Raw genomic sequence first — 26617 nt, forward strand, 5'->3', positions numbered from 1 at the left:
CCTGCCGTTAATATATATATTCCCATTTGGCCAGATTATTTCAAAATACGAAGTGTGCTACCACAGCTATGCAGATAACGAACAACTTTATTTATCTATAGCACTTGATCCTGATGCTCTGGACTCTCTGATCGGTCTTATAATTTAGAACAGATGAGTGGTAATTTCCTCAAATTAAATAAGGAAAAAAAACTGATGTTTTAGTCATATTAATACACACCAAAAATGTGGAATACTTTACAAATAGATATCTGCCAAGCTAACACTGTAGAACATATTAAAAAAATGATAAAAAGTCACTTTTTAAATTTTGCTTCTTTGTAGCATAAATTTAGTTCTACTCAATATCCTAGATATTTTTACTTTTCTCCATTCTCTTTTCCTTTTCTATTACAGTGGCACTCTGTTCCACCACCACCACCTAATCAGAGTTCTGTGTAGGCGCCTGTGATGTCTGAATGAAAGCAGATAACCCTACTTGTCACAAGACCCACTGCATCAAATCCTCTATGATGAAGCCTAAAAAGAACCAATAAAGAATTACTGAAGAACATTTATGTGAGGCAGAATGCCCAGTGGGGCTGTGAGAGCTTTTAGCCTGGAACCTCTGCTGACATTGTTTTTTTTGTCCAGCTTAACTGGAGGGTGTTTTGCATTTTTACTGTTCTCCCTGGTCATCTGACCTTATCATCAAACTGTCATTTAGAAACTTCTAAGGACTCTATTTTTATTTTGCTTAACTATATATCTTTTTATGTATGTGTACATTATCTTTTATATACTATTTGTTATTTTATATACATTGTTATTCTTATCAAAATTTTTATTTGTTTTTTTATTTGACATGTTGTAAAGCACTTTGAGCTACAGTACATCCTTTATAAGAAAATGTGCTACAGAAATAAATGTTGTTGTTGCTGTTGCTGCAGTGACAAGTAACCCTGCCCTTTTTTTGTAACCAATATATTCAACTGCCCACAACCCTGAAATGAAAACAAGGGGGTTGAGAAAATGGATGGACAGATGAACTGTAAAACCAAGAGAATAGCAAGGCATTCTCTTTAAGATGTGTGGTTTAACCCTGCTTCTGATGTGTGGATGAGGGAGCTATTGCATAGGTTGTGCACTCCTCTGCAGTAAATTAAGGAGTGACAGAAAATAAGCTTGCATTTATTTCTTTTCTGTCTTTTGACACCTCCTAATCACACTGTAAGAAGGGTCCATTTCCCTCAATCGTTATACTGTCAGATTTAATGTGCCACATAAACATGTTATCTTGCTCAGAAACTACAATCCCCTCAACTTTACAATCTTCTATGCATTCATTCCTGAATATTTATTATTCAGCAGGACTGGCTAGCCCTATGTGTCATCAACACAGGGAATTGCCCACCTGTACTCTACCACAACAAGCACCTTCTAAGCTCATGGTGCAGACGGACTAATTGAACAAACTTCACATATGCTTCAGAAATTGGCCATCTCTATTATCTGGAAAACAAGCAGTGAAAAACAAGCAGTGTTTACCCAGTAGCGCATCCTCAGGGTGTAGGTCTGTACTCGTTGGCAAAAGGGGAGAGTTGATTGCTTTCTTTCCTTCTTCCTGGAGGTCACTCACTGCAGAGAAACAGAACAAGAAAGTGTTAGAAAAATTAATGAATATCTAAATGGAATACAGTAGGGTCTAGCATTATAAACTCAAGAGACAAGTTTTTAATTCCACTTTTTCAATGCCAGCTACTTCAGGTGGTTTCAGGACTCTCACTTTAATGTAAAGAATGAACTTAACTCTTTGTTCTTTGAAGAAAAGAGAAGTAAATGGCGTGGAAACCATGAGGGTCAGACATTTCGGGATGTGGCTTGCTGTTCAATAGTTCACACAAAATTAAAAAATGTAACCATTGTTTTATTAATTTGAGAAATAGCAGTGAGGAACAGCAATGTACACTTTCTCTTTTAGTGCATTAGAGCCTTCTAAGGGTCAACATAAAGGCATGGAATTAGAAATTGACAACATGTAACAGTCTTACAAGTTCAAACAGTTTTCACTAGTTGCTACCATGATAGGCCTAGTTGTTTCACTTTATTATGGAACTGTAAGCTGCTGTTATTACAATCACATCCCACACACTTTATTAAAAAGATTGCCAGAATCCTTCAGTTGGTGACTTAAATCAAGATTACTGGATGCACATTGTAAAATGTAGTAAAAAAAAAAAAAACAGCTAATCAAGAGAAGAGCTGTTTAAACATACTGTAATATCCATGATCAAATATACCATTGGTTAAATGTTTTTGTGCAACAGCCTATCCTCCAGTATAAAAGCATTTAACAGTCTAATCCCAAAGCAACGGAGTCCATGCTGGTTTGGAAGAGTAAAGTGCGGTGCAAGTCCATAATCTCATACCAGTCATGAGCTTCTCCTACCCTTACAAACAAAGAGAAGTAGAAAAACTGGGAAACTCTGTGGCATATCCCACCATCGTACACCCCTACCACCAGCAATTCAATACTGTACTGCTGACTAGTACTTACGGAGGTACACCTTCCTATCCCGCATCTCAAACTAACAAAGATTCAATGTCCAGAAAACACCTCCATGAACTGCAGGCTGGGTCAGTAAAAGATTCTTGATCATAAAAAGTCTATCTTTAAAGACATACTCCACACAAAAATAACTTTTTAATCTGTTGTTTACCTAGGGTAGTATAATCCATAAGCCATTAATCCAGTTGTATGCTCAAATCTCAAACACATGTACAGTATTTTGGCTAAAATACTGTTAAATAATTTGTTTCTGTAAAATCCTCCTATGCCTGAAACATGCAAAAATGGGATTGAGTTTTTGAAATAAAGACCTGCCACCCCTCTCATTTGTTGGCCATTACATTTATGTTTAATAGCTGTATGTTTTAACTTCAGTACATCAGGTTATTTAATTGCAATTTATCAAACTGCACTGGTGAATTGACCTACTTATTGATGCTTCTCAGTTATTCACAAAAATTACATGTAATTTCCACCAGATAAAGTTTTCACCTACCTTCATTAACTTTTAGTTTCTAATCATACCTCTCTCAGACCACATTCTGCAAAGGTGGTATCAAGTGAAGCACTTTGGAGCCAATGAATGAGGGCAGAGGCACATCTTCAGTTCAAAAGCTCAGTCCCATTTGAATGTGCTCCACTCTTATGCACAATAGGATTTTACAGAAATGGTTTATTTAACAATATCTTAGCAAAAATGTGTATTTGGGACATTGTGTGCATACGACTGAATATCTGATATGTAGATTATGTGACAAGAGTAATTTGAATTATTATTATTATTATTTTTTTATAAAACTTTTCCTTACTATTACTCAGTTTAGGTCCACAGTGAAGACAATTGCATCCTGAATTTTGTTATTTACATTATCCACGAAAACATGACAGTTAAAATTGTTTCTGGTCATCTCTACAAACAACATGGTGTAAGTAACAAATTTAAAAATATATATTTTTAGGTGGAGTTTCTTTAACTGTAGATAGTCAATCTGTGATTCAAGTTAATCTCTCCTTTGCCTCAAATACGTAGTGGGGAGAGTGGGTCTATGAACAATACATTAGCAAATTCACTTAATCCAATTTAGCTTTACATGAGGCAAGAGTCTACCCCAGCAACACTCAGTGTAAGGCAGGAAACAGGGTTATAGTACTTGGCAGGGCTTACTTATACACAACCACACTCATGATTTCACAAGCTAATCTGTAATCATAACATAACCTAATCTTCTCCTCCTTTGGTGATGTGGAAGGAAAGCTTGAAATACCAAGAGGTAAAACCGTCCAGAGACAGGGAAAATGAACAAACTCCACACAAAAAACAAGGCATGGAACTTGCTGAGTCTTTGTAGCAGTTAAATGTGCTATCATATCCTTACATTATGTGATAACATTTAAAATGTAATTCCCAGCAAAGATCTTCATGCAACACCTTTAGACTTAACTGTGGTGAAAACATTTTAGATTTCACTTGCCAATAGAGAAGGCAATACAAAGTCCCTAAGAAACTGTGAACTGCCTTAAGCCATGAAGCTGCCATTAGCATACTACAGGTGTATGTGAGTTAAAGCTAGGTTTGAGTGAAGTGTGCTACTCTTGTTATAAGTTGTGCTAGGTTTTTTGCAAAAAACAGGGCAGTGTCTTTGCACTGATGCATGACCCTATGATGCAGGAAGTTGAACCTTGTGCAACAAGGGAGGAGACCAGTCTCTCATCCTCTGTCCGCACCCTTTTACATTTGAGTATCCTTTCATGAAAAGAAGGCTTCCATAGTATACAACAGTGAACAGTTGTAGTTATTCATCTTGGTGAATAAGTGAAATTACATCAAACATGAATTAGGAGACCTAGATGGTTCCTCTATTGCATCTTTTAATCTGCAGCTTCTCCACCTAGGGGATCCACAAGCATTCAAACACATTAATTTCAGAGGAATTTCCTTTCCTTTTTATGCATTCTGCGCACTTTACCTGAAGCATCTGTTCTACTCAGCAACCTCACACACTTTAACAAATTTTGGAATATTGGATTAAAAGTGAGTATAATGTTCCAAAATGTGTTAAAGTAAATTATGACTTTAACTTGGCCTAATATAAGAGGAAAAAATGCACGAGTGTGCTCTGTAATGAGGTAGCACTCTGTCCAGAGCCGAGTCTGGTCTTACTCCTAAACCATAAACCTAAAACTTCAAACGCTAGTTTTTTTTCAATGCTATTTGATAATTCACTTTATTTGTCATATACAATTTCTTGCATTAAGAATTTGTTACCATTTTTTTGCATACCCAAACGTACTTCTCTGATGCACACAGAGAGGGAGAGAAAAGCCTGTGGTCAGAATGCAGGGTCAGCTACCTGTAGAGTGTCCCTGGAGCAATTGCAGGTTAAGGAGCTTGCTCAAGGACTCAATGGAATAGCATTCCCTATGGCACTGCCAGGATTTGAACTGACAATGTTCAAGTTACCAGCGCAGACATCCACCACTCCGCCAATTGCACTAATCAAGATACTACCTCCCCTCACCCCAATTTGATCAAGTCACACCCTAGTCCTCCAAAATGAATTACTCCACTGCAGACAAGAAACTGGAAAACCTAAAGAGCAAATTTCTCTGACAGTTGCTCTCTTACACTTCTGTTTAAAATGTATAGTGTTATTCAGGAAGCAGGGTTTGAATAGTGTTCAACAGAGAAGAGGAATAAACAAAAGGAGGAAAGAGGATTTTTCTGGATTGTGGGAAGGATTTCTGTGATAGGTTTATAAAGAATGAGAACATAATTCAGGCAGCCCATGACAATCACAACCTGTGTACATACTAAAATAATTTTCTCTCTAGTAACTGAAAAATAAATACTGCTTACTAAAAATAAAAACTTGATATATCATTGTCACATTGTGAATTACTGAATGCCAACATAATTCGGAATGTATTAATTTATACAAACGTACACTTTTCATAGCAGGTTTGTAAAAAAAAAAAAAAAAAAGAAAGTCACCTTCACAGGTTTGTGACCTGTGCTGTTGTGAGATTTACATGCATGTTTACATCAGCCAATGGAGGGCAAAATCAGTTGATTAATAATGCCTAAAAAGAGTGATAATTAATGCACAAGTCAATCTAATTCAAAATTTCAAATGTCACACACCTGATGCTTTAATTTTCCAATTTTTTTTTTCTTAGGATTTGCCCCAATTTCAATGCTACCTTTGTGAAATCGTATTGTCAATTTAAATTATTTTTTCACAATCCCTTTAAAACAGCATGTATTCTGTTGTTTTCATGCTACCTCACACAAGTGATCATACCATGCTATTGCCTATGTATATTAGTGCAGAATTAGTCCTTCAATTGGACTGACAGTAAGTGCAGAAATTAGTCGTAACTACAAACAGCACCCCATTCACTCTCTAATCATTTGAAAATATGACCCACGTATTTTACTCACATTATTGTTGTTATAGCCTAATGAACATTACTTTGATCTTAAAAAAAAAAACAAAAAAAAAACCATGAACTGTGAAATTTAGTGTTTGCAGATTTAGGTTCCTGGAATTACGTATGCCGTTTCAGTAGCCCCACTCTGCATTTCAGTCTCTGAAATCGTACCCTTCCATTAACACATTGTGTCTGTCTTGCATATTAGAACATTAAAGAATGCCTTACCAGTCTGGAAATTTTGGAACACTAAATATATTTTATTTTGGAATAATGTGTCTGCAAGGTTAGTACAAGGTTAGGGCCCCAAACAAGGTTGGATCCTGTCTTACACTCAGTGAAGCCAGGATAGTCATCAACTTCCAGCGACAATGAACTAGTGGTAATAGACAGGATACCCAAAATCTCATGCCAAAATGTAAGCCATGACAAGTTCAACTTCTCACCAGAAATGGTTAAAGCTTGTGTTCCAAAAAGAAAGTTTCAACCCAGCTTCCTCTCGCCAATCTGAACCAGCAGAAGTGCATTGGCAGATCAACAAACCCTGTTTTAAATAAAGGATGAAGACCATTTTCACTACAAAGGTTTTGCAAGACTAAAAGTAGGACAGAAACCTACAGACCTCCTTCTCTCAACCCAATAGTGGTGAACATTTTATTATTAACTACTTATTTTGTCAGTTCCACTGAACAGCCCCACTAAGATTTTTCACTTGTCTCACCCAATCATCAACATACACTGTAATATCTAATGCTTCAAGTTCATAGGTCCCATTCTTCACAGCACATTATTGCTCATTCCTTTGCTACCACTTAACGATGGCAGATATCCTCTCATTGGAGTTCCTCCTTGTGAGTCTACCCTATTTCAGGTGATGCCTGTCCTCAGAAATTTACTCCATTGCAGGCATGTTTCCAAGGAGTCAGCAATTTTAACAGCTCCATAAAACATAATTTTGCAAAGAGAAAGTGTCAAAGTCAGAATGCACCAATTTTTTTGTTCTAGCCCATCGGCCCAACAAACATTGAGCCACTGTTGTCAATAGAAGTCAATTAATATAGTATTCCCTTAATAACCTATGCTTTGTGAAATCAAGCTATACCGAGTGATCACCATCCAGAATTCACAATCACTTGCCTACTTCAAGCCCAATGACAAAAAAAAAAAGGATTAGAGCATGTTGTTCTTTCAGCATCTCCACAATGTCATCTTACAAGACCAGTCAAGGCATTACAGTTCTGGAACCCATTGTTCTTCTTACAGAAAGGTGCTGCCCAGTAAGTTCTCTCATCTGTCCTAAATGTTCAAGACATAGTAAGCTGTGCAAATGTGGAGATGTCAAAACCAGTGAGATATCCTTACAAACTCTTAAATGTCTTATATTAAATGCAGACTCAGCAGTCTCCACAAGCCCCAGCATGCCTCCGCTGAAGAAAGATACACACAGAATGCTCTCCCTGTCTGATGGGCTGCTGTGTGTGCTTCTGTCCAACACATGCCCCCATTACAAATGTACTGAGCTTCACTTACCTGCTGTCTTGCCCTTGAACAGTAGGCTGGCCATGGCTGCGAGTTAGGTTTCTCCCTATAACCCCCTGCTTGGTTACTGTGCTTTGGCCAACAGCAGGTTCACACTGGTGAGGCTCTCTCGGCGCCGAGACATCCAGAGCTCTGATCTGCAGCGCCCTGGCATGATTCACACTGCCATCCCCCAGAATCTTGCATCACGTTACAAAAGCAACACCTCACTGGCTGCAGACAAGCACGGCCCTGCTGATCCCTGGGCGCGGCTGCCAGCTTGTCAAGACTCACTTAATTAACATCCTCAGTACTCAGCACAGCAAAAGTGGGAGGTGGGGAGTGTCCCTTTCATCTGCTCAAAGGCCTCCAACTTCTCTTGTAAAGCAACAAGACATCCGGAAGACATTTACAGAATAGGTGTCAAAGACTATCCAAGATGGAGAGTCTTTGGCACATTGAGCAGTCTAGTATAGGCTTACCCAGGGATTAGGGAGGATTGGGAGATCATACTCACCATCATGAGTCACATAGCTGGAAGAACAAATCAGTGAGAAGCCACATCAACCATTTCATTGCTTTATTTCTGTTGATACTCTTACGTTTAAAGAGGACATTACATCCATCCATCCATCCATCCATCCATTATCCAACCTACTATATCCAAACTGCAGGGTCACAGGGGTCTGCTGGAGCCAATCCCAGCAAACACATTACAGGAAGAAATAATCGCTACTAATTTCCTGAATTATGCAATAACTAACGGATGTTCTCTTACCCCATGGGCAATTAACCTGGAACTTTGCAACCTTGGAACCTGCTGGTCCTATTTTTGCTTTTGTGTGATTTTTTTTTTTTTTTAAATAACATATTAATGGTCTACATGTACATCATGATAAGATATGTTAAGACATCCCCAATAATTTTTAAACACAACTTAGGATATATTCAAATCCTACTTTAAATTGAAACATTATAAACCCAATTATTAGTGATAGTCATATTGTAAACTTAAGGGTTTGTCTCATAAGGACTCACCCAGAGCTAAATTTATGAGAAGTAACAATGTATGTGTTATATACTACAGGTAATCCCAGTCTTACTGAAGAGACTAATGAAAAACTTTTATACTGAAAATATACATCTTTATTTTTAACAGGGATGAACCAAGTCAAGGGTTTTTCTTACTAGGTGTAATAAGCTGACAGTATTTTACCCATAGGGACATGGTTTCAAATATATCATTACTCAAAATCAGAATTGCAAAATTCTGTAAAATTGAGTCACAACAGTCAACAGTTCAAGACAATGAAAATAATTTCACTCTATTATTATACTGAGACCCAAAATACTGTAATATGTCATATGATTCCTGGTAATTCCCATATGTACCAATAATTGAATATCTAAGGGGAGCAGGTCAAGGACTGTAAGTAAACATGTTAACACCAGTATTTCAGTCTCTTTAAATGTGTAAAATGCTTTGGACTATAATGCTCTATTCACATGCTATCGGGCAGATCAGAGATACAAATACCTTACAAAGTCAGAGCATTGTGTTTATATAAAATAGTGCCGCCAAAATTCTCAGAGTTGGAACATAATACTCGCCTTTCAACTCACTGAATTCTATAAAATAAGAAGTATACCCTGGTCAGCCAGAACTAACATATTTGTGGTCTACAGGTCTTACAGAAAATCAGATACTTGCAGAAAATCAGAGCAGTACATGAACTGGAAATGGATTAATATGGGATCAGGTTTTTGAGTAGAAGACAGGACTCTTGACCAGTGAATGAAAGGGTTGTGACAGTTCCTCAGTTCTAAAAAGTGTGTGTGTTTTGCATGTTATTAGCATAAAAACAGCCCGACTGAAGAGTTATTACTTTAGTCTAGCACATCCTGTCTAAATCTGGTGATTAGTTGTGCATGATTGTTAGTCATCTGTACAGAAATAAGCATCCACATATTTTACACAGTTACTAACTCTTCTCTATTCTGATTCTCTTCTCAGCATCTTTATGTGGCACTTGGTGCCACTGCTGTGCTGACAGGCTGCTCTACTGCATATGGAAAAGTCATTTTGTATAAAAGGAGAGTTGGAATTATCGAATGAAAAGATTTTCTCGTCAGACTGGATGGCCAGCATAGACTCAACCAAAGAAAACCTAGGAGTGTGTAGGTGGCTAGTTGGCCTGAAGTCTCCAGGACTGCAACTTTATTTTTGACTTTCTTTTTTTACAATTTTAAGTTCCACCTTTACCAAATGGAAATAGTTAATCAATTAATTAATGGATAGATATTGTTGGTTTCCATTTATGTTTAATCACATTCTACCTTGTACTCTGTGTCTTTTAACAAATCTACATTTATGTGTGTACCACTTCTGTATTTAGTAATTTTAGTAATTAGAACATTGTGTACGAATTGTACATAGCAATCTGTACCTGCACTTAGTGAAGCGTGCTATACAAAAAGTAAGTAGTATTGTATTCTTAGTTGTATATGACTGGATATTTTCACATATGGATCATGTGACACAAGTAATGCAAGAATTTTTTTGTCATGTCTAGCATTGGTCTGCATATATGTCAATTTGATTAGAAACATTATTATTTTGGTTATCCAGGAAAACACCAGTTCAAAATTTCTTCTCGACCATCACTTCAGACTAGATGGAGTTAGTAATGTTATGCTATGACAATAGTTTAATAGTCAATTAATTCTACAAATCACACCTTTTTAATACAGCAGAAAAATATAGTCTGAGGACTCACAAGGCACATGCACAATGTTAAATGAAAAATAAGGTGAAATGCCAGAGTAGTGTAAATACATAAAGACACCAGCCAGATGATAACATCTGGATTTTTTAAATATATACCAGGATAGAATGCTACATGTTCACCATTTAGAGTATTCTTTCTATCAACCCACCACACTATAGCAGAACCTAAAATTAAGCTAATTAAACTAGCATGATGTAAACTACATGCAAAGTGGCATTAAACATTGTTGAATTTTTTTTCTTTATATGGCATAAGAACAGCTTCTTATACTCCTGCCAACTCACTCATTGCAGCATTAAAAAGTGGGAGATTCTTATCTCATACACACTTGATCTGTCTCACTAACACTGGCACATGGTAGCATGAAAAATAGAGTGACATACGTTTCCTGTGCACAAGAAAAAAAAAAAAGAGTCATGCCATAGAAATATTCTGTCTCACCAGGGGCGTCACTAGTTTTAGCATTTATTATAATCTTAGCCCCATCTCTGTCGCTAGTTGAAGAGCGGGGAGTGGGAGTCCCCTGTGAAGTTTTGTGGATATGAAGAATGGGAGGGGGTTTCCGCATGAAAATCAGAAACTGGACATCTGTGAAAAGGGGCTAAAGCCCCAGAAGCAACCCCCCTAATAACAACACTGTATCTCATCCCTGGTGGCACCAAAAGAAGCAATATGCACTTATCTCATATTATTGTTTTATCTTACTCACCACATACATCATATAAGATTTGCCTGACTCTGATTAAAGGGTGTGAGCATTTGGCTTTGTGTACATTGAAAGGGGACATCTAAGGACATTTCACAATTTGGAATTTTCCCCTATACTTGGTTCCTAAGAACATATCTCTTGCCTAAGACACAATTCTAAAGTGTATATCAAAAGGCTGTATTAACTGAGTGCATACCACATTCATTGCTTATCCAAGATTAAAATCCTACTTCTGTACTCAAACAGTTGGAAAATACAATGTTGCCCTACTCCTATGAAGTGCTGTGTCGATGCACAGGGATAGCTATTAAAAAGGCTTAGCCTGCTGGTAATTGGCAGTTACTGCTAGTAAAATAAACTGCTTACACCATATAGCAATTAACAGCTCTAACAGTACTACAATTCTTAACTTTCTTGGAAAAGAGCTTATTAAAAGCCGTATGAAAATATTGTATTCAATTAAGCAGGGTTATTTCTTCTACACCACTTATAAGTAACACGAATAGAAAAAAACTGAGTTGTTGCACACCAACTATTACATGATTCTGCCTTCGATAAACAAGAGTGGTCGTGGGTTTCAAACCTGTGAACAGCAAAAAGTCTGTTGTGTTTCCCACTTCTATGGTTACGCTTTCATTTTACAGGTTATGCTGCTTTAATTGGGATTAGGACATTAATAGTTTTTAAGCATTACTGAAAGTGCATTGTATCAAATAATGCATACAAGGAGAATATCCAATTACATATGAAATAAAATACAAATACAGTGGTCATGTCAAGCCCCTAGAGCAGGGGTACTCAACTCTGGTCCTGGAGGTCTGCAGTGGATGCAGGTTTTCGTTCTAACCAGTTTTGTAATTAGAACCCAGGCCTAGCAGATAATGAAATTTGGTGTTAAATTATATGGCTTGTTAGTACTTTCATTCTTCCAAGATGAAAACTGTATATATTTTTTTTGTTGTCTGAGAAATGTATCCATATATTTTGTGGACCTTCCCTTCTCTTTCACTTATTTCAAAATATTGTATTAACACTGATACTTCATGGTGTACGTACACAAGTTTAAATGGAAGCCAGTTAGCTGGAGAGCTGGTGGATCCGTTGTCCCTTGCACCTCGTTATTAACTGACGTCTCGTTAAGAAAACAGGTAACAATTAAAATCTTAATGCAGCTGTTTAAAACGATAACAGGCAATTAATGGTTCTGAATTGTAACAAGCAAGTTAACAAAAATAAGCCCAAAAATACTCTTTTATTACTAAATAAACAGGCTCTAATCAAGAAACAGGTTAAAATGAAAACCTTCAGCCACTGTAGGCCTCCAAGACTGTAACTATGATAGTCCCTCTAAATAATAATAAATAAATAAATACTTAACCCCATCATACATCTCTCCAATGTCCACTGCACTATCACAACCCTTCAAAAGAAAGAAACATACCTGGTCTCCTCCTTTTGGTGCCACACAGCAGGCCCGCCATGCTGTCAGACTTGACATCCAAAGAGATATGCAGAGGTGGCGTCAGAAATTAAGTGAATTGCTGAGAGGAAAAACGGAGTCTCGGGCAGGCACGGCATGTTATTTTGGTCACTATCCTGGAACAGTGACAATCCAGGCCAGGTTCTGTGACGGGGGATGGACACACAACACCAGGCCGTATACCCCCCCTCCCCAAAGAATCCAAATAAAGTGTATGTACGAGGTGGGGGTATGTGGGTAATATTTGGAAAGGAGAGTGCAGGGTGGGCACTGAACTAGATGGCAGATGTTTAGTCTGTTTCTGCTAAAAGGCAGGGAATTCCAAAACTTGATGTAATTTTGGAGAAATTAAGGCAACAGGATTGACAAGCTTAGACAGACAGAATGGTCTGTTGTCATCAAAATTGGTCTAAATGTTCTAACATAAACTTGGGCCTTGTAAAAGTGGTTTGACATGGACAAGAGAAGGATTCCCAAAAAAAAAAAAAAAAGAACAGTGAGAAGTATGTGTGATCTGTTGGTAACTTCACTGTTGTTAAAATCCTTAGAAATCTTTCTAGGACAATTCAGGCTAGCAGGATCACCCAGACAAGACATTTCTTCATTTAAAACAGCAGCTTCTAAAACAGGGGGTCCTGCAGACTTCACATATTCAGTGTAGTCACAGTAGCAACTTCCACACACAGCCAGTATAATAAGGGAAATGGTAGAAGAGGCACTTGGTAACTCTTTAAATTTAGCTCTGGCTATTTACAGCAGCTGCCACTGTGACTAAGCCATGTGTCATCGGCAGACATGTCAGAGCTATGACAGCAAATGGTGAGCTTAGGGGTGGGGAAAATCAGGGCCTTTGGACAGAATACATTTGTGACTGACTGCAGAGCTTTGGATTCAATTTGACTATATCAGAAAAGCCGACTGAAACCTCAGTTAAGCCACAGGATACAATTCTCAGAACTTTATTACTTCTCATTTCAGTTACAGAAGTGGCCAGGTTCTTGTATTTGTTCCACAAATACTAGAGTGTATAGTGTTACAGTAGTGCACATCTGCATTGGCATTGATGTTCCCTTGGCATTAATCCTAATGAAGCTATACACTACAAAAGTATGTTTTGCTTCTGAAATATATATTGTAATGTGTGGCAGTGGCTGGGGAAAGCTGACAAGAGAAGGAAACTCAGTCAGCATTCCCTTCTTTCCACTTCAGTGGACTCCTCTGCCACAAGCTGCCCAACAAAATGGGTGTTTTTAGAATGGAGCTCCAAAGTCTAAAGCACTGGGAAACAGAGAAATTATAGAATACAGATCAACAAATGCAGATCACCGACATCTTGTAAATTTGTGGATCTCCTGTGGTTTTAAAAGCAAGGATTGGAGGGACTTATGAAAACTGATCTGAGCCGTATTTTTTTAACAGATTTTAAATAATCAAGTCTCGAGAGCATGCTGGCTCAGATTGGGTGCAGGTATGCGCATGACGGCGTTGCTTGTGTGTTGACTGTGGTGCTCACTCACGTGAAGATGCAAGTGGATCAGTCAGGTGCTGTATTCACATCTTGGAGTGGGCAGAACCTCACATCTGTGCCCAACTGAGCCGATATAAGAGAAACCTGAATGGCAGAGGGGGAGAGACACAGAACAGGAACAGAGCAAGAGAGCCATGACAGCAGTACCAGGGAGCCTGAGCCAGCAAGAGGGTAAAGATTCAGAGTGGTCAGGAGCCCTGCAAAACAGTGAGCAACCATTGCTCTAACGGTGGATCATCCCTGCTGACTTTATGGACCAAGTGGGTATGATGGTGGTGGTGCCCTCCTAGGGATCTGGTAGATGCCATGAAGGGTATGAGGAAGACAGAGGGATGGTTGGCTCGGGGGATCATGGCAGATGCTGATGGAGGCGGCCGTGGCAAGAGCCAGAGGTTTTGACCACTGATGCTGGTGTCTCCACCAGCTGCAAAACCAACTGAGTAGGGTGAATCAGGGAGATGGAAAGAGGAAGATGGGCTGTGCTTAGAAAGGATAAGAAGAGAAACTGATGACTACATGGTTTTATCCTGTTTTTATTGTAGGAATTATTTACAGACTTAACTTGCAGGGGGTTTTACTGGATTATTTATTGACTACTTATTTATTTATGGAACAATGTTTGCACTGCACTTTGGACACTTTTGTTTATGGTTTTACTTTAAATAAAAGCACTGACACTTTTGCACCAACCCCTTGGCTGGATGTGTGTGTCACCATTTGCTCGGCTCATTTTGGTACATGACTATAGACAGTTCGGGTTCAAGAGGCAAAAGGAGGGTGGAGCTAGCCCAGACCATCACAGGACTGCAGGAGAACAGTGTTCCAAGAGACACCTAGGACTTACCTTGTAGTCTGACTGTCATTATTTTTATTGTAGGGAATATTACGATACATTTTACATGTAGTTAGCAATTAATTACATACACCTTATCTAGTAGCATATTGCACCTCCAATTGCCTTTTTCTGGGCATGGATTAACAAGATTGGCTGTGTCATTCAGGAATGTTGTACGATGCAGAATTATCTGGGCATGGATTAACAAGATTGGTTGTGTTGTTCTGGAATGTTGTACAATGCAAAAATGATTGTGTGCAAGCTAGGTAGCTGATGTCTTACTACAAACAACAATTCTCACCACCTCCCAAAAATGCTTGATAGGGTTGAGATCCAGGAACTGTAAAGCAATGAATGCTCACTGTCACATTCTGGAACCCTTCGGTGACAATACTTGCCTTCTGACATGGTGCATTATTATATTGATTCATATTTTGGATAAACTCTAGTCATGAAAGCATGAAGTTAGTCGGCAACAATTTGCTGTTCACATGTTCTTCAAGAAGTATTAGGCGACCTTAACAGGTTTCAGGAAAATGTTCTCTACACCATCACACTACTGCCACAGTCATGGACTATCGACAGCAAACAGGATGATTACGTGGAATTGTGCCATTATGCCAAATTCTGCATAATGCAAAAGGAACTTGAATTTATCCAATCAAGTAACTTTTTTGCACCACTCATTAATCCACTTTTGATGAGCATGTGCCCACTAGGAACACACTTTGTTTTTTTGTGGACAATGTTGGCATCCGATATGGTCTTCGGATATTATAGCTAATTTGAGTATCTGAGACAAAATGGTGTTGTGTTTAAAGATGGAACTCTGCACACCAGTGTTGAATCCAAAATGTAATTTGCTTTGTTAGGGTCTGTCTGTTTGCTTGTACGATTCTGACCATTCTGCTTTGACCTCTTTGATCTACATGTGGTGTTCATCCAAAGGTTCACTAATCACTTGTTAAATCCATGAAATCAACAGCAGTTTAGGAGATGCTAGAATCGACAGTGCCAACTATCAAGGCCACCTTCACAGTCATTAAGGTCACTTGTTTTGCCAATGCCAATGCAGAGCTGAACACTAATCGAGGCTAAAGATGCTGCTCTGCCTGATTTTCACTACACACCACTATCATTTGATGTATGATGTGTTGGAATGAGGAATTTGTTTGATAAAGGGTGAGGTACACCTAAAACTGGCAACTCAGTGTAAAGATGGACACACAAAACTGCACAAGGCAGCAGTCTGCTTTTTTCCCCAGTGTAACCTTTATAAGTGTAAAGTCTGAACAGAAAGGTTTCTATTTTGTTTACCTTCTTTTAAAATATTTATTTTTATTAGGCATCTCAACAGACTGGCCTTAATGCTTTCAAGTGAAGCATTGAAGTTGGTTTATTTTGGATTTAATGCTTTTATCCCATTGGCTGGTGTCAAAAAATGTTTAAAAAAGATATGTCCTTTGTGGAGACTGGCCCAGACACAGACAGGCAGACATGTTCATGTCACCCACAAACATGTTTATTTACAATATTTACAGTCTTAAAGTGCACCACAAAATCCCCAAAGTCCTGGCCACACAATGCCTTTCTCTTCAGACCGCCTCCTTCTCTCTTCTCCAGCTCAGTCCACTCCACTCCCAACTCTTGCCTCGAATGAAGGGAGGCTGCCCCTTTTATTATCACCCGGATGTCACTCCAGGTGGGTTCCGGCAATCACCCGCCGACACGCCCCTGTGTGGCGAAAGTGCCGGCTGCATCCCCGGAAGCACTCTGGGTGTCCCTGCTCTTCTTCCCCCCAGCACTTCCTGGTGTGGCAGAAGTGCTGAGGTCCAAGGCTCCAAAGGCATGGGGGCGCCCCCTGGCGGCAACCATGGGCCTGTGGTAATGCGCGGGTCGCGTCTTACCAAATTTAAGTATGTAGCAGCATTTATATTTGCTATAAGAAAGTGCACTTACCGTTGGTGTGTTCAGGGCGCTGTCGCAGGAATGCGGGCCATCTAGTGGGTGGCGCTGTGAGGCGCGGGGTGTTGGACACACATGGGGCCGGTATAATGTCCAGTACGGGCTCCGCCGCATGTGTTCATTTTTACGATCCGGTGTCCTCGCAGCCTGCCTAGTGCAGGCGGTTTAAAGTGCGGCGCGCCTAAAAGAGAAAGCCGGCATTTGATTGATTGAGTCAGAGATGGGGATCCCATAATGTTAGAGAAATGATTTTACTTACTGGTGAGTCAACCACGATCGTGCTTGAGCTCAGCATAGCCGTTGGCTGTACCGGAGGGCTTATACGCGTGCGCGACCCACAGTAGTTTGGTTTTAAATACATAGTTGCTCGGGCGTGTCGCGGCGTGTGGCGTGAATGCGCTACCGTCTACCGGGATAGGTGCATGAGGTAGACATGTTGGCAGATTGGCTGGACAATCTTGCTGGTTATATTTAAAGAGTTACCGGCCAACAGGGGTCGTCAGTGGACCTAAGAGCGAGGTAGGAATAAGCACTGCTGAGCTATTTGTAGGAGCAGTTGTAATTTTGGTGGCTTTTGCATATATTCTTTTGTATATATTCTTTTTGTATATAGAGTTATATATCTCCTAGTGATTATTTTTGGTGGAGGTATATATACTTATTTGGTGCTGGGATAGTTTTTGATTTTGGGTTTGGTGCAATTGTTTTATTTTTGTATATACACACACTTGTTTTTGTGCATATTTCTTTCCTGCTGGAGGAACGTCTTGAACCAGGGATAAAAGAAGACAACCTTCATTATTGGAGCGTGTGTGTGTAGTTTTTGTAGTTTTTGTAAATACACCATATTTTTCCTTTTTGTTTGTTTTTATTTCTTTTTGAAGAGTCAGGGTTGAAGGACTGTGTCTTAAGGCCCACCTGACACTACTATATTTTTTTGTGTACAGCACTCTTGTAAATAAATTTGCACCATTCACCCTTCAATTTTTGTCTGTGTCTCATCTCTCCATTTGATCCCGTTCGGTTCATGAACTATCAGATGTCCAGAGTGTAGGCTGGGGCCACTTCCCACTACACGGGATATCACAGGGCCCCTACAGGGTGGAGCTTCAAAGCTCTGTGCCCATGGCCCCCAAAGCAACCAGGGTGGCAGCCCCCACGAGATCCAAGGCCGGCGCATGCCCTTTTCCGGTCCTTCATGGCGTCCCGGCCGGGGCGTCGCCTCTGACACCTTTTAATATCACCTTTTTTTTTCCTCATTTACCATATGTTCAGCTTGAGAAGCATTCCTCACTAAATCTGGAGTTTTTTGTAATTAAATTCTGTTGCTTTCACTTTTTGGGTAACTTGCTAATTTAGTTATTTTAATGGATGAACATTACTTAAGGCTTTTAGGAGCACTGAAGTGAGGATTCTCCAATTAAAACAATTTCCTTCTGCTAAAATCCCAAGATGGTAAAGTCTCAAACTAAACAAATTAGACAGTGTACATGTAGCATAGCTGTGAGATCCTGTAAGTTGGTTAAAAAAGTGTCTGAGTATTAATGCTTATTTATCCTATGTGACAGTGTTTAGGCTTAATTAAATTATTCAGAAGCAATGGCTTGTTGTATCTTGTAACATGAATTGCTCTGTAAAGTGCTAATTCCTTAAGAGTCCCACATTCCAGTGACTTGCACGTTAAATTCCCCCTTTAAAGTGGCCCTGTCTAAAGGTGTTAGCTAATGCAAGAGTGTGCCATGGGATTACTGAGTTTCAATTTTGCGCTAAGATGAGGTCCAGAAGGAGGCCATGAAAGATGACAATGTGAAGAATGGGCGTTACACCAAAACACTTTCCAGAACTACAGAGAATGAAGGAAAAAGATTTGGGCACAGCAGGCAAACCAGGTTAAATCAGCAGAACATATGTGAAGAGGATAACCCAGTTTTGGCACAACAGGCTCTAGAGAACACCTTGATGCTGAATTTGAAAACATATAGCTGGATAAACCATAAATTATGATTAAACTGATGTGTATATAATTTATCTATCTGTATATAAAATTCTTGGAGTTGTCCGTGTGTCATGCAAAAATTCACAAACCACTGGGCCTTGAACCTTGATCTTAGTCTCAATCAAGAACTTATGTTATGAAATGTGTAATGCAACCCATGAGTTGGCAGTGCGAGTTACTTCGCTACCTACCGCCACAAAATTAAACTCTGGGTGCTTCTCATAGTAAATGGCTGCATGCCATGGCTATGAGGAAAATAATGAAGGCATGAGCAGGTGAGATTACTGAGAGGAAAAGTACCCCAGTGAGCTCTGTTGACAGTGAAGCACGTTACATTGACCGACTGATTGTATTCATTGCAAATACCATTCATACACTTTAAAACTCTCAGACTGTTCTACTCGATCAAATAATTGCAAGCTTCATCCTCGATATCATTAATCCAGCCACAGAGGATGCACAAACCAGTGTGTTTCTTCATGCCGGTCCCAAGCCCGGAAAAATATGGAGGGTTACATCAGGAAGGGAATCCGGTGTAAAATTTTGCCAGATCAATGTGCAGACAACAATACAAATTTCCATACTGGATAGGTCAAGGCCCGGTTTAACAACGGCTGCCACTAGTATTGTTAGCCAACAGGGTTACTGGCGGAAATTCGACTGCTGTTGGTCAAAGTAGTAGAAGAAGTGGGGTAGATGTGTCAGGAGGCAGGAGAAAGGTAAAGAGAGTGGAACTGAGGGTAGGAACTTTGAATGTTGGCAGTATGACTGGTAAGAGGAGAGAGTTAGCCGATATGATGGAAAGAAGGAAGGCTGATATATTGTGCATGCAAGAGACTAAATGGAAGGGGAGTAAGGCCAGGTGGATCAGAGGTGGATTCAAATTGTTCTACCATGGTGTGGATGGGATGAGAAATGGGGTAGGGGTTATTCTAAGGGAACAGTATGTCAAGAGTATTTTGGAGGTGAAAAGAGCATCAGACAGAGTAATGATTATGAAGCTGGAAATTGGAGGTGTGATGATGAATGTTGTTAGTGCATATGCCCCGAAAGTTGGGTGTGTGATGCATGAGAAAGAGGAATTCTGGAGTGAGTTGGATGAAGTGATGGACAGTGTACCCAAGGGACAGAAAGTGGTGATTGGAGCGGATTTCAATGGACATGTTGGTGAAGGGAACAGAAGAGATGAGGAGGTGATGGGTAGGTATGGTGTCAAGGAGGGATGATGATTAGCAAGCAGCAGTATGGTTTCATGCCAGGAAAGATCAGCACAGATGCAACTTTTGATCTGAGGGTATTGAGAGAGAAGTATAGAGAAGGTCAGAAGGAGTTTCACTGTCTTTGTGGACTTGGAGAAAGCTTATGACAGGGTGCATCAAGAGAAGTCGTGGTATTGTATGAGGAAGTCGGGAGTGGCAGAGAAGTATGTAAGAGTTTTACAGGATATGTACGTGGAAAGTACGACAGTGGTGAGGTCTGTGGTAGGAGTGACGGATGCATTCAACATGGAGGTGGGATTACATCAGGGATCGGCTCTGAGCCCTTTCTTATTTGCAATGGTGATGGACAGGTTGACAGACGAGATTAGACAGGAGTCCCCATGGACTATGATGTTTGCTGATGACATTGTGAACCATAGTGAGAGAGTAGAGAGCAGGTTCAAGAGACCCTGGAGAGGTGGAGATATGCACTAGCGAGGAATTAAATATGCTAAGATTTGCGTTGGGTATGATGAGGATGGACAGGATTAGAAATGAGTACATTTGAGGGTCAGCTCAGGTTGGACGATTGGGAGACAAAGTCAGAGAGGCGAGATTGTGTTGCTTTAGACATGTGCAGAGTAGAGATGCCAGGTATATTGGGAAAAGGATGTTAAGGATAGAGGGGCCAGGAAAGAGGAAAAGAGGATGGCCTAGGAGAAGGTTTAAGGATGTGGTGAGAGAGGACATGCAGGTGATAGATGTGACAGAGCAAGATGCAGAGGACAGGAAGATATGGGAAAAAGATGATTCGCTGTGGCAATCCCTAATGGGAGCAGCCGAACAACGAAGAATAAGATCCCCCATATTATTGAGCTTCAAGTCCTTCACATGGTGAGCAGCACACAGCCAGGTGACATGGCTGAAAAAAAAACATGGCTGCGCAAGTACACGGTATGTCAATTAGGAGAAAAGCCACAATGGTATTGGATGGCAGTGAGGAACATTGCAGAAACCTCAGCAGAGTGACCTAGGTGCTGTGTTTCACAAGAGATGCATGAATCACCTTACTTCCAGGACTGGATGGAGGCACAAGGCTTAGGGCCATCATTCTCACTGACCATGACTTAATTGTCATCTATCCATTTGTTCATTATTGAAAATGCTAGTCCAGTTGAGTGTCATAGAAGATAAAGCCAGTCTTAAAGAGCAATAGGGGTAATGCAGGAATCAACCCTGGATGGGGTGCCAGCCCATTATACACAAACCACACACACACACTTATATGGGACCAATTTACCCAAAACACACCTCTTACTGGAAATAATTAAAACTTCACATTGTCTGTCATGTAATTTGTACAATCACTCCTGAACGCTTAATTAAGCTTAAAATATTATGAAAGCTGCAGTACACGTTCTAAAAAAATAAAGTGTATAGTGATCCAAAAATTTAGCACCAGGAATGAAAAGCTAGGACTGACCATTAGAATTAGCAACACAGATACAGTTTTAGGCAAAACTATACCAAGAGCACTATGTAGCACTTTCACAAAATGGCACAGTCTTAAAAATGTTTTACAAAAGCACCAGAATTATATTTACGAAAACAAATCAGAAAGTCAGTAAAATGACAAAAGTTCTAAATCACCACACAATACATTTAGGAATGTAGCATAAGTATTCAACCAAGACTACATTACTTTACTGTTAAAAACAGAGAGGTTTCAGACTGTATCACAGTTCCAGTCTACATTGGGTGCAAGAAAACTTGTCAAACTCAAAAACAAGGGAAGCATGGAGAGTGAATATACTGAGCACCTCCCCAAAACCCTGTTAATAACCCTTCTCAGAGCAAGCTGCCATGGAGAAAAAGCCATCAAAGCAAAAATGAGTGGGATAACATCTGGGTAGGGGCTTTAATCATCTAGAAGAGGAGCTGCAGGGCAGGCAGTGTCTAGACTAAAAAAATAAAATAAAATTATATGTTGGTGTAGAGGTGGAGCCAAGGGGCACAAAATGAGCACTTCAGCACACAAGAACATTTACACCTGCAGTCCATTCAGGCAGAAACTAAAAGCACTACGCAAAAATCTGTTATGTGGCTGCAAAGTGACCAGGTCACTGTGTGTGGAGTTTGCATGTTCTCTCAGCATCTACGCCAGTTTTACATTACAGGCTCTAGCTTTCCTCCCATATACCAAAGACATACAGGTTGCATTAATTACTGTAATATGTGCTCAGAATGAGCTAATGCCATCCAGTGTTTTCTGCCTTATAACCAATGCTTTTGCATTCAATTCTTCTGCAATAGATACTGACTCTCCAAGATTCTAAAATTTAATCAAGCGAGTTCAGAAAAGAAATGGAAGGAAGAAAATCTTTTAATTACACAAAAAGCTCTACAATCTGAAATTGATCAATAAACCTAGGAAGACAACTGTTTTATAAGTTTACCCTTTCTGCCCTCTTGTGGTGCATGGTTTTAAAGCAGTGTTCTCTTTTAAGTATTTAAAAGGATGGCCACTCTACACAAGAAATCTTATTTTAAATATGTTCTTGCACAAAAGATTATAATCGAAAAGTTTAAAGTTGGTCCACCTTTTAACAACAGAAGCTTATACAGTATTAAACTTTATCTTATATAAACATATCCCATTCCATCCTGAAACTGGAAACAGAGTTTCTAAGTCAAATAGACGCTGACTATATAAAAAGTCAACACACACTTGCTGAAATTGTGAGTTTTGTTGATGTAAAGCTGAATCATCTCAGAACTTTTTTCAATTTTTTTTACATCTTGCCTGAAGAAGGGGCCCGAGTTGCCTCGAAAGCTTGCATATTGTAATCTTTTTAGTTAGCCAATAAAAGGTGTCATTTTGCTTGGCTTTTCTCTACATTCATAATGGCTAACATGGTACAATACCCTAGTACTATTCACCTTAAAGAAAATCTTGAAACTAATATTAAGTGAAGAACAAATAGATACAGGTTTTAAGAAAAATGTATTTTCATTACCATAGTTAAAAAAGGATAAAGGTGTGCTGATTTTTTACATTCATATTTAAAAAGACAGAAGGAGCGAGAGTGGAAAAAACAACCAACAAATACATACGTACATATAAATTTTTTTTTTTGCTAGAGGCAAGCTGAAATTAATGCTAACAGTGGTGCAGAGTGAAACCAAAATGGAAAGGAAGCTTTAGCTTTATAAAATAAAGTAAGCAGTGTGTAACCCCAGAGCTGGTAGATCAGACACCCCAACAACTTACTTTTTCCTCTTCTAGGTTTGCCCTCTGGAACCTTGAAAGACAAGAATTCAGCATGACCTCTACTATTTAATACGTATATTGCATTTCAAGCATGACTTGCATATCAGTGTGATGCGTTTCAGGTCAAAAAAAGGAAATGCACGGACAGCATCTGCCTACTGATAAGGTGTCAAACACAACGGGAAGGATGAGATGGGGTCATAATATTCTATTTGAGGCTCATTAAAAATAAAAATGTTAGTTGCATATCTCTCTTTTTGACTGGTAAATTCTATTTTGTAGCTCATCTAAAGCAACCAACATAGTAGAATCCACCATGAAATAGAACAGAATTCTGGCTGGCTTCTCATTTTTATGAAGCTGCTCTCACAATCAAGTTACTCGCTTCTATAAGCTCATGCACTACTTGTTTTTAAACACTTTCACAATTAACATGTGTATGTAACAGATAAAATTATCTAATATGGATGCCAGGGCAGTGAACTGAGAACATTTCGACAGCTATCTTTATTAGAGAGACATATTTTCTTCACTCCAGGCAATAAAAGGGTGCCACCATGATTATTATACAGGTAATACACAGTCAGTACAGCTTGCAGCATCAGTACCGTCCCATAGAGCAGTGGTTCACAACTTTTGTTCCTTCAAAGACCCCCACTGTACCGCATGAATATGTAAGGCCCCATATAAAGGCCATGATATTTATCCTCTTGTATTTTCACTTCAGGTACTTGTTTTTGAACTTGCATTTATTAACAAGAATCAAAATTTTTCTGATAGTGCTGTTACAATACAAAACTATTGGCCATTTCAAAAACATTTTTTAATTACAATGCATCCAGAAAGTATTCACAGCGCATCACTTTTTCCACATTTTGTTATGTTACAGCCTTATTCCAAAATGGATTAAATTCATTTTTTCCCTCTGAATTCTACACACAACACCCCATAATGACAACATGAAAAAGTTTACTTGAGGTTTTTGCAAATTTATTAAAAATGGTTTAGTTTTGTTCTCAATCTGATGTAACCAGTTTAAATTTCTTTGAAATACGGTATTTGTTTTCATATAAATTCATTTTGGGTGGCACAATGGTGCAGTGGTACTGCTACTGCCATGCAATATGGAGACTGCGGTAAGCATTCTGGTTGCTTCTCCCATGGAGTCTGTAAGTTTTCCATGTGTCTGTTTCCCCCTGAGTGTTCCAGTTTCATCCCACAGTGCAAAGACTTGCAAGTTAGGTGGACTGGAGTTTCTAAACTGGTCTTGGTGTGTGCATTATTGTGCACGTGCATTCATCCTGTCATGGATTGGCGCCCTGTCTAGATGTGGTTCCTGCCTTTCACTTGAGGACTGCAGTCTCCGGCTGCCCCCATGACCCTGCCTAGGATAAGCCTGTTATGAAAATGGATAGATGGATAAATAAACTTTAGCATCTTGTGCTTATTTTACACACATTTTCAAACCCACTTAAATCATTTCAGTTTTGTGGAGGTTCAAGAGCTTATCCTGGCAACATAAGACAATAAGGTAAGAGAACATCCCTGGACAAGGCATCTGTTAGTCAAGGAAAACACACTTCACACCGGGCTCTGGGGCCAGTTTAGAGTTACCAATCCACTTACCATTTGCATCTTTGTGAATATGGGAGAAACACCCACGTGGATATGGGGAGAATGTCCACACTCCAGACAGAACACAATCTGCTGTGAGACTCAGACACAAGATAATGAATCTGTGAAATAGCAGAACCAACCCCCAAACTTACTTCATTTGATTTTTCTGAAACTACATACCACTTTGTGTGCGTTGCTAAGAAATTCTAGTTTTGTTTCTTTATTACCAAATCACTGGAATAAACCTCATAAGCATTTTAAAACTTTTTTTTTTTTAAATAAAGCTCATATCATGGCACAAACCAGCCTACATGTGTAAAGTCTCTTTTCAGGCTTATAGAATTAGGATTCAAAGTGAGACACTGATCATTTCAGCAAGTACAAGGTAGGTGGTTTAATCTGCAACGGCAACTGTGATATTATAGGACTAAACACCACTAGCAGAATGTTTCTCTTTAGAAAAATGAGAAACCATCTCCTTGCTCTAAAAGAGTCATGATTACAGTGTGCCTAGATCCTCCTCATTATCTCAATCTAGACTTCACATCTTTTTGGGTCATAAGGCCATGTATATGTCATCTTATTCAAATCCATCCAGATTTCCATCTGCTGCCCATTCTTGCCTGTGGTCTTTCAGGAAGTAAATTATCACTAATTATTAACAGAAATGTAAACGTTTCGGACTGCTCACAGCACACAATCAGCACTAGATTGCATTTCCTGCTTACTATAACTGCCTAACAGTAACAGCACAGAGCTACAGCTCAGTGTTAAACTAGCCAGTCCTCATTCACTGTTGTGCATTTTCTCTTCAAGGAAGAATTATTACAAAACAGTAATGAAGAATCAGGACCTGGAAAATGAAACTAGCTGGCATGGTAGTAAAATATGCAATGTTGGTATCTTTCAGAACTGGGCTCCCATTTCAACTGATGTCTCAAGAAGATCCTAGAATCAATAAATATTTTATAAATTTCTTGGTCCCTCTGCTCTGTTTTCAACTCTGCATAATCAAACAACAGCTGAAAGAGAGCTCCATGGGAGAAAAAAAAATGTACCTCCTATAGTGACTAGTCATTTTTACTTACTACCTCAGAAACACCTCCTCAAATCTTTACAAACAAAGTTATAATATGACAAGCCACCCCACATCCACACCGAAGGCATTTAAATATTCCAGCATACATACCACATTAGGCTAACCTCATTTAAATCTGCTCTAATGTAAATGTGACAAGTCACTAGAAGCATCATACCTACTGCAGAAGCACATATCCGTTCCTTTTAACAATAAAAAAAAAACACCCCTAACTAACAGCTATAGATGTGTCACAAGTAGGTGATTTGCACAAAATAGTGTTTTAATAAATTACAAACAAGATGTTTAGCCTTACTGAAAAAAATTATAACAACAACAAGAAAATGTAAGTAGCTCCTATACAATCACCCCTTGGCAGTCATAATGTTCTTCTTGAAATCATCTGGTTTCCTCTTGTCACACAAGCTTCATTCCATGCCCAAGATATACCAACCCGTTTCCTCCCACAGTCCAAAGACATGCAGGTTAGGTGCATTGAGATTCTAAATTGTCCCCAACGTGTGCTTGATGTGTGGTTGTGTGTTTGTGTGTGTGTGCCCTGCGGTGGGCTGGCACCCTGCCCGAGGTTTGTTTCCTGCTTTGCGCCCTATGCTGGCTGGGATTGGCTCCAGCAGACCCCCCATGACCCTGT

At 39.3% G+C, this 26617-nt stretch overlaps 1 protein-coding gene across 4 annotated transcripts in view; it reads right to left on the bottom strand.

The window, feature by feature from the left end:
* Positions 1-26617, bottom strand: part of parvb (parvin, beta) — an 83099-nt gene that overhangs the window by 40174 nt on the left and 16308 nt on the right. The window contains exons 1-2 of one of the 4 annotated variants that reach the window (XM_039760613.1): positions 23271-23335; positions 1528-1617 (exon numbers count right to left, since the gene is read on the bottom strand). In XM_039760613.1, coding sequence (XP_039616547.1) covers positions 1528-1617; position 23271 — 91 coding nt within the window. In that variant the 5' untranslated portion in view covers positions 23272-23335. Of the gene's footprint in view, positions 1-1527; positions 1618-7510; positions 7681-12437; positions 12605-23270; positions 23336-26617 lie in introns of those variants that run through there. The other 3 variants (XM_039760611.1, XM_039760612.1, XM_039760610.1) reach the window with 3 other exon arrangements.

Source organism: Polypterus senegalus, chromosome 8 (assembly GCF_016835505.1).
Source record: "Polypterus senegalus isolate Bchr_013 chromosome 8, ASM1683550v1, whole genome shotgun sequence".
Classification (NCBI taxonomy): Eukaryota; Metazoa; Chordata; class Cladistia; order Polypteriformes; family Polypteridae; genus Polypterus; species Polypterus senegalus.